Raw genomic sequence first — 15,913 nt, 5'->3', positions numbered from 1 at the left:
CTGTACGTGTGGGGAACTACATCGCTGGTGTGGGCTATGGAATCCAGAGATTTTCCTGCCAATGAGTGCTGTTCCTGACTTAATCCCAGCCTCTCCTGGCTGAGGGAGATTTCCCAGTGGGATTCCCTACTGGAGCACTTTACTTTTAAGTGTGCACACATGTGTATTCACTAGAGTGTAGGGACCAGAGGGCACAATCTCTGTCGTCCCTGTTGTATTTGAGACAGTCTCTCATCGGGTTGGGACCTTAGACTGCCTGACTGGGCTACACCGGCTGGCTAGTGAGCTCCGGGGAACTGTCTTCACCTCTCCACACTGGGATCTCAAATGGGCTCTCCCACCCACAGCTGGTTACATGGATACGGGGCCTCAACCCCTATGTTTGTGAGGCAGGCGCTTTACCAACAGCAGAATCTCCCTAGCCCCTGACTTTCCTAAGTTCAGGGTTTGAACCCAGGGCTTCAGTCCTGAGATGTAATTGCTCTACCACTGAACTTTTCTCTCAGCCTTACTTCGTACATTTAGGGAAAATCTAAGGAAACTTGAGACCTGTGTCTCCCCAGCCTGTCATTACATTTGGGGAGTTTATAGGATCATATTTCTAAATGATAGCGATACCCCAAACTGGCTACTGTAGGCATTGTTCAGGATTTGTGGTTGTTATATATGAAAAGGTCTCTGTATCCCCTTGAGTGTGCTGTCTTTGATAAGACAGCGGGGGACATCACTTTCCCCTTTGCCCTTGACCTGGACAGAGGGATCTTGGACCTTAATCTTCGAAACTGCCTCATTGACAAGCAGAGCTACCATGATGAACTTTCTCGCAAGCAAAGGGAGAAAGAGCGAGATTTCCGAAACCTGAAGAAGATGGAGCTACTCCTCAAAGTGTCCTTGGATGCGCTGACTCAGACTCAAGCCCTGAATCAAAGGCTTCTACTCGAGGTAGGTGTGAGAAACCTTAAAATCTAGGATTTTAAGCCCAGCTCTCTCTTTCAAAGAGCACTAAAATTTTGCTCTCAGTAGAAAGAGAAGGAAAAGGTAGCAGTGGGTGGCAATTTGAGGATGCACTATCCTGTTAGACTGCTGGTGGTCCCTAATGTTTCCCACCTCTTTTTGTAACCCAAGACTGGCCAAATGTTTTGTTTTGATTGGGTAGAAAAGTAACAGAATAGCCAGTTTGGGAAGGGCCTAGACTCTAGGCCTTTCAGTATATAGTATACAGCATGCAGTATACAGAGGATGCAGTATACAGTATACAGATGGTGCAGTATACAGTATACAGTATACAGAAGGTGCAGTATACAGTATACAGAGGGTGTAGTATACAGTATACAGTATACAGAGGGTGCAGTATACAGTATACAGAGGGTGCAGTATACAGTATACAGAGGGTGCAGTATACAGTATACAGATGGTGCAGTATACAGAAGGTGCAGTATACAGTATACAGAGGGTGCAGTATACAGTATACAGAGGGTGCAGTATACAGTATACAGAGGGTGCAGTATACAGTATACAGAGGGTGCAGTATACAGTATACAGAGGGTGCAGTATACAGTATACAGAGGGTGCAGTATACAGTATACAGAGGGTGCAGTATACAGTATACAGAGGGTGCAGTATACAGTATACAGTATACAGAGGGTGCAGTATACAGCATACAGAGGGTGCAGTATACAGTATACAGTATACAGAGGGTGCAGTATACAGTATACAGAGGGTGCAGTATACAGTATACAGAGGGTGCAGTATACAGTATACAGATGGTGCAGTATACAGAAGGTGCAGTATACAGTATACAGAGGGTGCAGTATACAGTATACAGAGGGTGCAGTATACAGTATACAGTATACAGAGGGTGCAGTATACAGTATACAGAGGGTGCAGTATACAGTATACAGAGGGTGCAGTATACAGTATACAGAGGGTGCAGTATACAGTATACAGAGGGTGCAGTATACAGTATACAGAGGGTGCAGTATACAGTATACAGAGGGTGCAGTATACAGTATACAGAGGGTGCAGTAGACAGTATACAGAGGGTGCAGTAGACAGTATACAGTATACAGAGGGTGCAGTAGACAGTATACAGTATACAGAGGGTGCAGTATACAGTATACAGTATACAGAGGGTGCAGTATACAGTATACAGAGGGTGCAGTATACAGTATACAGAGGGTGCAGTATACAGTATACAGTATACAGAGGGTGCAGTAGACAGTATACAGTATACAGAGGGTGCAGTAGACAGTAAGGCCAAGCTAGTTTTTCTTTCAGGTTGTTTGAAGGAGTAATATGTGCAGGTTTTTTTCCTTCCTTTCCTTTTTTTATTGAGAATTTTACACACAAATACCATGCAATACGATCATATCCATTCTGTCTCTATTTTTTTTCTCTTTTGAATTTTCCATTTTCCTGGTTCTTTCTTTCTTTTTTTAAATTTGCCTTTACTGAGCTCTACATTTTTCCTGATCCCCTCCTTCTTCTCCCCTCCCCTTCTACCCTCTCCCATGGTCCCCATGCTCTCAATTCACTCAGGAGATCTTGTCTTTTCCTACTTTCCATGTAGATTAAATCCATGTATGTCTCTCTCAGGATCCTCTTTGTTGTCTAGGTTCTCTGGAATTGTGAATTGTAGGCTGGTTTTCTTTGCTTTATGTCTAAAAACCACTTACAAGTGAGTACATATAATCTTTGTCTTTCTGGATCTGGGTTACCTCACTCAATATGATGTTTTCCATATCCATCCATTTGCCTGCAAATTTCAAGATGTCATTATTTTTTCCACTGTGTAATACTCCATTGTGTAAATGTACCACATTTTCCTTATGCATTCTTTGGTAGAGGGGCATTTAGGTTGTTTCCAGGTTCTGGCTATGACAAACAATGCTGCTATGAACATAGTTGAGCACATGTCCTTGTGGCACGATTGAGCATCCTTTGGATATATACCCAAAAGTGGTATTGCTGGGTCTTGAGGAACGTTGTTTCCTAATTTTCTGAATTGCCACACTGACATCCAAAGGGGCTGTACCAGCTTGCATTCCCACCAGCAATGCAGGAGTGTTCCCTTTACCCACAACCTCTCCAGCATAAGTTGTCATCAGTGTTTTTGATCTTGGCCATTCTTACAGGTGTAAGATGGAATTTCAGAGTTGTTTTGATTTGCATTTCTCTGATGGCTAAGGATGTTGAGCATTTCCTTAAGTGTCTTTAGGCCATTTTAGATTCGTCTGTTGAGAGTTACCTGTTTAGGTCTATACTCCATTTTTTTAAATTAAATTATGTGATCTTTTGGTGTCCAATTTCTTGGGTTCTTTGTATATTTTGGAGATCAGATCTCTGTCTGATGTGTGGTTAGTGAAGATCTTTCCCATTCTGTAGGCTGTCATTTTGTCTTGGTGACCGTGTCCTTTGCTTTACAGAGCTTTTCAGTTTCAGGAGGTCCCACTTATAAATTGATTCTCTCAGTGTCTGTGCCGCTGGGGTTATATTTAGGAAGTGGTCTCCTGTGTCGATGTGTTCATGTGTACTTCCCACTTTCTCTGCTATAAGGTTCAGTGTGGTTGGTTTTATGTTGAGGTGTTTGATCCATTTGGACTTGAGTTTTGTGTGTAGCAATAGATCTGGGTCTATTTTTATTTTTCTACATGTTGATATCCAGTTGTGCCAGCACCATTTGTTAAATATGCTTTCTTTTTTTCCATTTTACATATTTTGCTTCTTTGTCAAAACTCAGGAAGAAATAAAGGGAAAAATTTAAAACTTCCTAAAATTCAATGAAGCTGACCACACAATACACCCAAATTTATAAGACAAAATGAAATCAGTATTAAGAGGAAAGTTCATAGCACTAAACACCTACATAAAGAAGCTGGAAAAATCCCACAATAGTGAGTTAACAGAACACAAACAAAGAAAACAATACAAAGAATGAGACAAAGAGTTGGTTCTTCGAAAAAATCAACAAAATAGACAAACCTTTATCCAAACTAACCAAAGTACAAATTAACACAGTAGAAGTGTCATGACAGAAGTGTAAGTGGTCAGAGTGTGCGGGGTGCAGTGGTCAGAGTGTGCGGGGTGCAGTGGTCAGAGTGTGCAGTGGTCAGAGTGTGCGGGGTGCAGTGGTCAGAGTGTGCGGGGTGCAGTGGTCAGAGTGTGCAGTGGTCAGAGTGTGCGGGGTGCAGTGGTCAGAGCGTGCGGGGTGCAGTGGTCAGAGTGTGTGGGGTGCAGTGGTCAGAGTGTGCGGGGTGCAGTGGTCAGAGTGTGCGGGGTGCAGTGGTCATAGTGTGTAGGGTGCAGTGGTCAGAGTGTGTGGGGTGCAGTGGTCAGAGTGTGCGGGATGCAGTGGTCAGAGTGTGCGGGGTGCAGTGGTCAGAGTGTGCGGGGTGCAGTGGTCAGAGCGTGTGGTGTGCAGTGGTCCGAGTGTGCGGGGTGCAGTGGTCAGAGTGTGCAGTGGTCAGAGCGTGCGGGGTGCAGTGGTCAGAGTGTGCAGTGGTCAGAGCGTGCGGTGTGCAGTGGTCAGAGTGTGCGGGGTGCCGTGGTCAGAGTGTGCGGGGTGCAGTGGTCAGAGTGTGCGGGGTGCAGTGGTCAGAGTGTGCGGGGTGCAGTGGTCAGAGTGTGCGGGGTGCAGTGGTCAGAGTGTGCAGTGGTCAGAGCGTGCGGGGTGCCGTGGTCAGAGCGTGCGGGGTGCCGTGGTCAGAGTGTGCGGGGTGCAGTGGTCAGAGCGTGTGGAGGTCAGAGTGTGCGGGGTGCAGTGGTCAGAGCGTGCGGGGTGCAGTGGTCAGAGCGTGCGGGGTGCAGTGGTCAGAGCGTGTGGAGGTCAGAGTGTGCGGGGTGGGTCAGAGTGTACGGGGTGCAGTGGTCAGAGTGTGCGGGGTGCAGTGGTCAGAGTGTGTGGGGTGCAGTGGTCAGAGTGTGCGGGGTGCAGTGGTCAGAGTGTGTGGTGTGCAGTGGTCAGAGTGTGTGGGGTGCAGTGGTCAGAGTGTGCGGGGTGCAGTGGTCAGAGTGTGCGGGGTGCCGTGGTCAGAGTGTGCGGGGTGCAGTGGGCAGAGTGTGCGGGGTGCAGTGGGCAGAGTGTGCGGGGTGCAGTGGGCAGAGTGTGCGGGGTGCAGTGGTCAGAGTGTGCGGGGTGCAGTGTTCAGAGTGTGCAGTGGTCAGAGTGTGCGGGGTGCAGTGGTCAGAGTGTGTGGTGTGCAGTGGTCAGAGTGTGTGGGGTGCAGTGGTCAGAGTGTGCGGGGTGCAGTGGTCAGAGTGTGCGGGGTGCAGTGGTCAGAGTGTGCGGGGTGCAGTGGTCAGAGTGTGCGGGGTGCAGTGGTCAGAGTGTGCAGTGGTCAGAGTGTGCGAGGTGCAGTGGTCAGAGCGTGCGGGGTGCAGTGGTCAGAGTGTGTGGGGTGCAGTGGTCAGAGTGTGCGGGGTGCAGTGGTCAGAGTGTGCGGGGTGCAGTGGTCAGAGTGTGTGGTGTGCAGTGGTCAGAGTGTGCGGGGTGCAGTGGTCAGAGTGTGTGGTGTGCAGTGGTCAGAGTGTGCGGGGTGCAGTGGTCAGAGTGTGCGGGGTGCAGTGGTCTGAGTGTGCGGGGTGCAGTGGTCAGAGTGTGCGGGGTGCAGTGGTCTGAGTGTGCGGGGTGCAGTGGTCAGAGCGTGTGGAGGTCAGAGCATGCTGGGGTCAGAGCTTGCGGGGGTCAGAGCGTGCGGGGGTCAGAGCATGCGGCGGGGGCGGGGTGTCAAAGTGTGCAGCGGTCATACAGAGCAATGCCTACCTGGGTTTGCACCTGTACCCCTGAGGCAGGTCCGTCTGTCACTTTCTCCCAAACAGCTGGATGCCTCACGGCATTTGTGAGGAGTCAGTAAAATCGTGGGTCTAGGCCCCACACCACCACAAGTTTAGACGCTGCTCACTAAATGTCAGCTATTAAAATTTACTTATAAAAGATAAAACATGTGTAGCTAACAGACTGTGTAGTTTTGGTAGGTCTTCATATTTTACTTCACATTGGTTTTACAAAGTGTAAGCAGAGTAGGAAGTGCCTGTGTGATCAGGAATCACGCTTTGCCTGCCAGTTTCAAAAGTGTGTACTGGGGTTGAGCATATGGTATCGGACAGTATTCTCCTTACAGCGCCTATTTTAAATTCTGACTTCCAGATGGAAGCTCTCCCTAAGGAGGACCTTCTGTTGCCTGAGAGAAGGAGAGACCTCCAAAAGGAAGTTGAATTGGCTAAGAGGAACCTGGCTCAGCAGGTTAGCATCCCACTCATTCACAGGGCTGTCTCAGATTGGAGTATAAAGCTCTGTTTCTAAATGCTCCACAAAGAGCACATCAAAGAGCGGTGGGAGGGGATGGGAGGGGGTGGTAGTGTGCGTCTGTCGATGCCACCGTGAAACCCATCCGTGTGTGTGTAACAGCATGCACAAGTGATGTGCGTTCATTTGTAAAGTAGTGTGTGCTGCTGGAGCGTCATCTTCTTCCTAACGGGGAGGGTTACTGAGGCTTTAGTGTAGTGCCTCACCCATGCTTAGCCAAGCCAATCACTGCTGAATACACATACAACATCCACGTCTAGCCAAGGGGTCTGTCTCTACTGAGCGTACACACACACACACACACACACCATCATCATCTTCATCATCATCCGCGTCTAGCCAAGGGGTCTGTCTCTACTGAGCGTACACACACACACACACACACACACACACACACCATCATCATCATCATCATCATCATCATCTGCGTCTAGCCAAGTGGTCTGTCTCTACTGAGTGTATACACACACACACACACACACACCATCATCATCATCATCATCATCATCTGCGTCTAGCCAAGTGGTCTGTCTCTACTGAGCGTACACACACACACACCATCATCATCATCATCATCATCATCATCTGCGTCTAGCCAAGTGGTCTGTCTCTACTGAGTGTATACACACACACACACACACACCATCATCATCATCATCATCATCATCTGCGTCTAGCCAAGTGGTCTGTCTCTACTGAGCGTACACACACACACACCATCATCATCATCATCATCATCATCATCATCTGCGTCTAGCCAAGTGGTCTGTCTCTACTGAGTGTATACACACACACACACACACACCATCATCATCATCATCATCATCATCATCTGCGTCTAGCCAAGTGGTCTGTCTCTACTGAGCGTACACACACACACACACACACACACACACACCATCATCATGATCATCATCATCATCTGCGTCTAGCCAAGTGGTCTGTCTCTACTGAGTGTACACACACACACACACACACACATCATCATCATCATCATCATCATCATCATCATCATCATCTGCGTCTAGCCAAGTGGTCTGTCTTTACTGAGCACACACACAGACACACACACAGACACACACCATCCTTATCTTAAAGTTCATTACCCCTGAAGATGTGTTTGACATGGCAAACCTTTACAGGCTATTAAGATTGCTCGAATAAAAGGGCTATTGATTGTATTAAAAGTCGGTTTCAACAATGTCTATTTTCAAATCTCAAACTTTGTCATTCAAACCGCTGTTGAATATTTAAGTATTTTAAGACGTAAATTTAAAGCCCTTCTAGTCCCTTGAAACCACACTAAGGTCAAGGTTGGTTTCGCTGACCCACAAGTTCGCATCCTCCGTGCAGCAGAGGAGAAACCCAGAGCAGAGAGTTGGGATGGCTTTGCCCTCTCTGTTGACAAGCGCGGAAGGAAGACGGTGCTTTATGCCGGCCTTACGGTGCTCCTTCAGAAGATGACTTATACTTCTTCCATGCTTTCCCAAAGAGAAGCCTATCCGAAGTGGAAGCGAGGCTGGTGGAGCAGCAGATCGCAGAGGAAAACAAGCTCTTGAAGGAAAAAGACAACATGCAAGAACTGGTGTTCAACCTGGGGCGAATGACTCAGCTCAAAGTTGACGAGCGGGAACAAAAGTCCAAGGATTTCCTGAGGGCACAGGTAACTGCTTTCTTATAGCCACTCATTAATTACCACAAAGGTTCAAGGGAGCCTTGTTTTAACGCATCACTAATTAGAAAGCGATGATTTTAAATTTCATTCAAAGTCAGTAACAATAATTTTTTTCTAAAGGACACTGAATCATACACTGAAAAACAAGCAAACAAGCAAAACAAAACATAAAACACCTCAGTAGTTAGCAACAAGAATGAAGTGAGTGTCTCCAGGGGCCAGGGCTACCAGGCGCACAGGCCACAGAGAGAATCTGCAGGGCGGAGTCACAGACTTAGGAACAGGGCATGGGACATCATCAGGCGAGCATCCTACAGAGAAGGATGCTCTTAGTTACTTGCCCCTTGATTTCCTGACTCCCACAAAGTGCCACAAGCAATATCAGAGAATGAAGCCCTCCTGCAGCAGGCACTAACATTTTAACCTGGAGTCAGTTAGTCCACAGAAGGGCTGTGTCTAGGGGTTCTTGGTTAAAAGTAAGCAAACACTGCGGAGACAGCTCAAGGCTACAGTGCCTGCCTGTGCACTTTGACCTCTTGCCAAACAAACAATAGAAGCGTGCATGTGTTACATGCAATCAAGAGATAGAAGACACAGGTGCACAGTAAGTTCAAGTTTAGCCTCAGTGGCCTGTGACACTGTGTTTCAAAAATTAATAGTAATAATTTTGATAATTTTAAAGAGTATGTTCTGAACTATTCCTACAGTAGAGCGTCTGCCTTTGTCATGTGACCTGGGCATTGGCTGTTCCCGAGTGTCGTCTTTGTTCTCATTCTCTGTGCGGACGCGGGGGCGGGATATTTTTCATTCCCCAGAAAGAACTCACACTTATACAGCATTGCTGGGCATTAATATGAAATAGATTCTGTAGCAGAGGCCGGAGGGGAAAGTTGTAGCCTCGTAGACCCCCCCCCCCCCCGCCAATTATCCAGCTCCTCAGACACCTCTTTCCCTGTTTAATTAGACACAGTCACACCTGAGAAGTGAGAAATTCCACCTGACTGGCAACGGGAAAGGAGCCTCTCAGAAATCCGAGCCCATGGGACCTCTGGGCTGGTAGGGGACAGAAGAGAGAGCATAGCCTCTCGGGAATCAGACAGAGATGATGCTGTCCCGTGAGGAACGACTAAGAGGGGCAGCCAAGGCTTGAGAAGGTCATCGCCACCAAAGTCGGGGGCCGGGTGGGGTTAACCAGAACAGCGTTTTCAGAAGCACCTGCTGTGGGTGGAAGAGTCCACTTCTGTGAGCTTTCCTACTTAGAAATCTCTCTTTTCAGCAAGTTCAGATGTACTATAGAGGTGTACTTCATTATTCCCAGAAAAGAACTGATCTGTTCGACAAAGTAGACAAATTCTAACCAGTCCTAATATCTGATCCTTATTTTATCTACCCTTATGTTATAAACACAATAATCTACATAAGGTAAACTTCATTACTAAATGAACTTATTCATAATAGAGCTCAAGACGGTTCTCTTTGAGATACGAAAATTCTAAGGGAAAACGTTGCTTTTCCCTTTGATGTTTCAGTATTGGGAATTACTCTTTGAAACATTAGTTGTAATTAATAAGACTGAAGGTATTCAATCTTATTAATTTATATAATAACCACATGTCTTTTATAAATACATAAGGGGATGAGGATGGGATTCATGTTGACATTGGTGCCATCCACAAGACAGCGTAGATTTTGCTCCATTAGAGACAGCGTAGACTATACCTGCTTTATGCGTTTCGTGTATCTGAAGGCTAGCTTGTCGACGCCCGTTTCCAAGTTTATTTTCCAAGAAAATTATAAATCGCAGTGTATCCATACCGTCTTCTCTGCTGCCCCTGATGGTGACTGAAACCACCGCCCCCAAATGCTGCCCCTGAGGGTGACTGACCCTCCCCCCCCCCGCCCCCCATGCTACCAGCAGACACTCTGTTTCCGGATGCTTCCTACGCCCGAGAAAGGACACCAGGCATGCCCTCTCCAAAGACTATCACCAGCACATTCAGCACCTGGTATAGTTTTCTTAGGGTGTTAAAGGTGTAACTGCTTTCTTTTTAATATATGTATATACAGCTTACAGCTCGTGTCAGTACGGCGCCTGTTATAACAGAAGAGACTCCCAGACCCCCAGCAAACACAGCAGGAAGGAATTGCTCTTTACAGCCAGTGCTTCCGTCTCCCGGACACCTTACAGGGCTCAGGTCACGACCTTAGTGAAACTTCCTGTAACTCCTCCTCCTCGTCGTTGGCCTCTGGGAACGCAGCACACCACGCTGTCCTGGCTGGGTGGTCTACAGTCATCTTCTCCCGATCATCCGCCAGCGTCCCCACCCTGTCGGTACAGGCAGGCTCTCTAGTTCTTCCTGAAGCTTGAGTACCTTCTGCCCTACTTAGTGGGAATCCCCTCAACTGGCCGGGCAGCTCTGTCCAGCCCAGCAGGTTAGGAAGGATGAACAGACAGGATTGGAGTGGGGTTCAGCTGGAGTACTCTTACGTTGTGGTTTTTGTTGTTGGTTTTCTTACTATATATCACCAGCTGATCCTGAATTCTTGGCAGTCCTGTTACCTCGGTTTCTCCAGTGCCGGAATTGCAGACATGAGCCGCCACACTCAGCTTTCTAGTCGTTTTTATCTCACACACAATTCTTTACCTTTCAGCAAAAATATCTCAATGTCATTAAGGAAATGAAAGTAAAGAACCTTGAGATCAGACTACACAGGAAGAGAAAACATGAAGTTCATCGGAGGTAAAAGAGTTTGGTCATGATTTAGCTATTTGGGGAAAGGCGATATTCATCTTTCGATTCTCAGAAACTGCTTCATGTTTTTTCCAGACTTAAAGAGTTTGCCACACTTTATGACACAATCAGAAACGAAAGGAATAAGTTTGTCAACCTCCTACACAAAGCTCATCAGAAAGTAAACGAGATCAGAGAAAGGCACAAAATGTCATTAAATGAGCTGGAAATTCTAAGGAACAGTGCTGTCTCTCAAGAAAGGTAAGAGTCAAGACAGCCAGAGTCCTCCCAAAGCCTTGTCCTCTGTGGATTTGGCAGTCTGTAAGATCCTGGTGGTCACGGCAGGGAGCAAGACTATTCCCACACCGTGCTTCTCAGGTGGACACACTTCCTGGTTTCTAGAGTCACACACACACACACACACACACACACACACACACACACACATATATATATTAATGGAAAACTCTCACATAAAACTATGCTTACTGTGATGATCTGTTGGTGTTCACATTTGCCCAATTAAGAAAAAAAAAAGTATAAATCTGATCGTCTGCAGGTGAAGCCAGAAGACAATGGTCTCCTAGGTAGTGTCCCTGGCTGTGGGTTTGAAGCACGTGACGAGCATTCGGGAGCCCACAGCAGATTTGCTGAGAGCAGGATGTGGAGACTAAACCCACAGCTCCATCAGACACTCTCTGTGGGGCCTCAGGAAGTCACCCCACTTGTCTGGACTCTTCCCTTATACATGATCCTTGTCATTACTGCGTAGGGTCTTTAGTTACTAAATGAGTTCATCTATGTAATAATCCCAGAAAGAATATTTGCCCTGTGCCTAGACCTACTGGACGCTTCCACCTAGTTAGCTCCTGATCGCCGGAGATGGAGATGGCATAAGTGGATTTTTCTCTTGGCCACTATTGCCCAGTTGACTTTGATAAAGGTAATACTGAATACCCTGACCTGAAAAGGCATGAGAAAGAGAAATTTCCTAGTCAGATTCTTCCCTGGAAGGAAATTAAAGTACCACATCCAGGCTGTGACGTCACTCAGCCTGACCCATGCTCGTAGGCTGAGTCCTCAGGTCTCCATTAGGCGTGGGCATAGAAGCCCCTCTATCCTCAGAACACGGATGTAGATTTGACAGAGATGGCAGAGGACCCTTTCACAACAGTGTAGCACAGAGGTTGATACAATGTCAGCATCCTCAGGCCGTGCAGGGATGTCATTTCGGAAGACACACTTTTTAGGCTTGTTTTGCAGACACCGTCAGTATTTCCGAGGAAAATGATCCCCCACCCCCACCCCCACCCCCACTGTGCCGTTGTTTTAAAAGGAAGTTGCAGAACTCCATGCTGAAGCACTCCAACAACGTGACCATCAGGGAGAGCATACAGAACGACGTGTGCAAAATCACCACCAAGCTTCAGGAGATGAAGGAGAAGAAGGAGGCGCAGCTGACCAGTATGGACCGCCTGGCCGCCATGATCACCGACATTGAGGAGGAGATGGTGCAGCTGCGCAAAAAGTATGAGAAGGCCGTCCAGCGTCGAAACGAATGGTAGGGGCCACGAACGGGCTTGGGCCGGGTGTCCGGGGCACCTCTGTAGGGGCCACGAATGAGCTTGGGCCGGGTGTCCGGGGCACCTCTGTAGAGGCCACAAACGGGCTTGGGCCGGGTGTCCGGGGCACCTCTGTAGGGGCCACGAACGGGCTTGGGCCGGGTGTCCGGGACACCTCTGTAGAGGCCACCAGCGGGCTTGGGCCGGGTGTCCGGGGCACCTCTGTAGGGGCCACGAACGGGCTTGGGCCAGGTGTCCGGGGCACCTCTGTAGGGGCCACGAATGAGCTTGGGCCGGGTGTCTGGGGCACCTCTGTAGGGCCATGAACGGGCTTGGGCCTGGGTGCCCAGGGCACCTACCGAGATGTAGCCATGTTCTTTACCCGTGGGAGGGAGCTGTGCACATAAAAACAAAAAAGACTGTCTGCAGAAGGGAAACAAAAAGGAGGCCTTGGACATTGGAAGATCAAAGTCTCTGAGGCAATTGGACAGCGGGTTCTCAACCTTCCTGATGCTGAGACCCTTTAACACAGTTCCTCAGGCCGCACTGAACCCCAACCATAGAATGACTTTGTTATTACTTCATAACTGTAATTTTGCTACTGTCGTGAATCACAATGCAAATATATGATATTCAGAATATCTGCTATACGACCCCCTAAGAGGTCATGACGCACAGGTTGAGAACCATTGCTCTAGGGTAACAGTGAATCCTTCTGGATCAGCCGATGCGAGTCCACTCTGTAACATCTATCCATTTGGGCGGTGTTTCTCCTCATCCGCCCATCCTCCCGTAAGTAACACAGGCTTAGGAGAGGGCGCATTTCCTCCAGACTGCAAGCTAGCCCTTGGCAGGGTGACGCTTTAACAGCGCCACCCACCACGGCTGCTGGTGCTATGAGAAACTGACAGGTGAGACGAAATTCGTTGTGGGATTTCTTACAAAGCATTGGAGTGCTAGCGCCCAAAGGTACTGGACGGTAAAGCCGCTCTGACAGATAAACCGACGGGGTAGGTGGAGAACTAAGGTCGGCCAGGCACAGCCGCACAACAGTAGGGTCGGAGCGAAGGGCAGATTTGCAAAGATTAAGGTGGCAGTTGTGGTTACGGATACAGACGCCGTGGGAATATTTTTAGGGTCCTTGACAAACAGAATGTTTTCAAAAGGCGAACGAATGTTCTTCTGGGTTAAAAAAAAAATCCTATTTGGCTCCTGGCACAAGTCAAAGTCAGGCCCTGGTTAAACCACAGCTGCGGGGCGGGAGGGGATCTCCCTGTGTGTCTATGCCGTGGCTTCCTCCCAAGGGGAGTTATTCCCACTGTGCCTGTCAGCACGGTTACAAAGGGCAGGGTACTGAGGATCTGGAAACAACACTCACTTTTCACAGAATCTTATGGGCCTGGCCACTCCCCCCCAAATTCCATTCCCAGGGCCATTGCCTAGGGATTCTAGCTAAACCCTACTTGGCAAGTTTGGCCCAAAAAAAGATGTGCAGAAAAATCAGCCTTGGGTTTTGCTTTGTTCTCATATTGGGAGCGAACTCCCCTACCCCAGGGAAACCTTCAGGGCTCGTCAAGCTGTGGTCATCCTGTTGTACAACTGGCCTTAGGATGGAGACGCCAGTCCTACCCCGGGAAGATCCAGTGTGTGGAGCTTAACTAGCAACCCACTGGGGCATGGCACTGTCTTCTGAAACGCTGTTGTGCTGATGTACGTTGTGAGCCCAAAGCCAGAGGGAACCACAGAGCTATGAAACAGAGGCCTCAGCACCCACTCAGACCCTTGCTCTGAATTTGACCGCAGTGGTGTTCAGCTGATAGAGCGTGAGGAAGAAGTGTGCATTTTTTATGAGAAAATAAACATCCAAGAGAAGATGAAACTCCATGGCGATGTCGAAATCCACATCCTGGATGAGAAAATCCGATTCCTGAAGCTGAAGATAGCCGAAAAGCAAAGACAAATCTGTGTGACACAGAAGCTGCTGCCCACCAAGAGGGCCCTTGACGCCGACCTGGCGGTGCTGCAGATCCAGGTGGGTGAGTGGTCGGGGCGCCTCCCTCAGCCGCTGGCGCGTCTCCTTCCCCTTGTTAGTTTTAGGTGACACGGTTTCTTGTGTGGAAGCCACGCCACAGCTTCACATTGTATGATGTTTGAAGCCGACTCTCAATGCTGCTCCAGGATGGGGTTTTGGGAATCTGAGCTACATAGGTTTTGTTTGTTTTGTTTTGTTTTGTTTTATGTTTTTCCCATGAAGCATTGTCTGTTTCTTGGGATCTGGGCCATCCCAAGATTTAGCCCTAGTTCATCATTCCTGTAGCTCCATCCAGAGGGATCTAGGCTCTCACTACCCGCAGCTTAATTTTGGCACTGATGGGGCTGGAGACCACCTAGATGTGACGTTTAGTCCCCCTGGCTTATCGAGGCAGGGTCTTGTAGCCTTTGTTGGTCTGAGACGCCTGTATAGACCAGGCTAGTTTCACACCCACTGCGACCCCCCTGCCTCAGCCTGCTGAGTGCGGAGATGACGGGAAATGCCTTTTCCGCCACGGCGAGCATTTCTGACGTTCAGGGGAGGGAGGAATGGCCCTGCTCAGCACTGCCGCTCCTCAGCCTGCACGCTTCATTCACCTCCGTGGTCCCCAACAGCAAAGACTGAAACGAGGATAGATGCTATCGTTCTCTACCAGGAGACTTTTATGAACTAGAAAAAACTGGACCGACATATTTGTGACCCACGCTTTTCCCCACTGACTCAAGCAGGGTTGCAAGAACAAATGCCATCCCGCATTCTAAAGTGTCACCCTTGTTTGGGGATTAATTAAGGTGCATTCGGTTAATCAAGACAGAAAAAGAACAAAATGACAAAGAGAAAGAAATTCTGTCCCCGAGAATAACAGTCCGAAATTTGAGAGCGAGTCTCCACTTAGCTCATGGGAAGGATGTGTGGGCGTGGACACAGGGTCGGCTTCCACCCCTCAATGCACTGCGATAGATCAACTCTATAGAGATGGCAGATAGCATCTTCCAGCTGTGCAGCTACGTCAGGATCATTATAGCCGTGCCTTGCTAGCCTGATTTTTAGCCATAGCTGCTCCCGTTCAGGACAACTGACTGGATTGCTCCCCACCAAGGCTCCGGGAGAATCTCCCCCCTTAGTCCCTGGCTCTGACGCCAGCTTCCACCAGTGGTCAGCCTACACACAGCACCTGCTCCATTTCTGTGCTCCTCCAGGGTAGACTACGGACGGGTGTCCTCAGTCCACACAACACCGTGTGTGCAAGGTCCTTGACAGCTTTCACTGAATGTCTCCGAGAGCAGTGTGTGAGGCTACCTTCCAGAGAAGCGAAGAACTCCATGCTAGACCTCAGAAACCCATACCCCTCACAGCTTTCCGGGGTTGCGCCATCACTGCGCAGGCTTTCAAGACGGTCTGGGTCCCATGGCTGTCTTTGCAGCCTTTCTGTTCCACTTGCCTCCAGGCTCACCATCCTGCAGGGCACCTGAGACTCTCGACTTAGCGCGCTCCGTTTTACAGAAGAGTTGGGCTTTCTCCAGCTCTTTTCCAGTACGCAGCTTCCAGTCTGTCTTTGCCCTTGAGCAACACCAGGATGTCTAACAAAAGGGGGCTTTACCAAGTTGT

The 15,913-nt window shown here is 48.6% G+C and overlaps 1 protein-coding gene across 1 annotated transcript in view; it reads left to right on the top strand.

Annotated features, from left to right (window-relative positions):
• The window catches only part of Ccdc146 (coiled-coil domain containing 146), a 127,967-nt gene that overhangs the window by 101,916 nt on the left and 10,138 nt on the right, over positions 1 to 15,913 (top strand). Inside the window, exons 9-15 of the mRNA XM_075956315.1 lie at positions 756 to 942; positions 6,146 to 6,241; positions 7,797 to 7,967; positions 10,632 to 10,720; positions 10,808 to 10,972; positions 12,048 to 12,272; positions 14,077 to 14,305. Coding sequence (XP_075812430.1) covers positions 756 to 942; positions 6,146 to 6,241; positions 7,797 to 7,967; positions 10,632 to 10,720; positions 10,808 to 10,972; positions 12,048 to 12,272; positions 14,077 to 14,305 — 1,162 coding nt within the window. The remainder of the gene's footprint in view (positions 1 to 755; positions 943 to 6,145; positions 6,242 to 7,796; positions 7,968 to 10,631; positions 10,721 to 10,807; positions 10,973 to 12,047; positions 12,273 to 14,076; positions 14,306 to 15,913) is intronic.

This window comes from Microtus pennsylvanicus, chromosome 22, assembly GCF_037038515.1.
Source record: "Microtus pennsylvanicus isolate mMicPen1 chromosome 22, mMicPen1.hap1, whole genome shotgun sequence".
Taxonomy (NCBI): Eukaryota; Metazoa; Chordata; class Mammalia; order Rodentia; family Cricetidae; genus Microtus; species Microtus pennsylvanicus.
The sequence above is the reverse complement of the archived record's forward strand: the minus strand, read 5'-3'. Positions and strand labels throughout refer to the sequence as shown.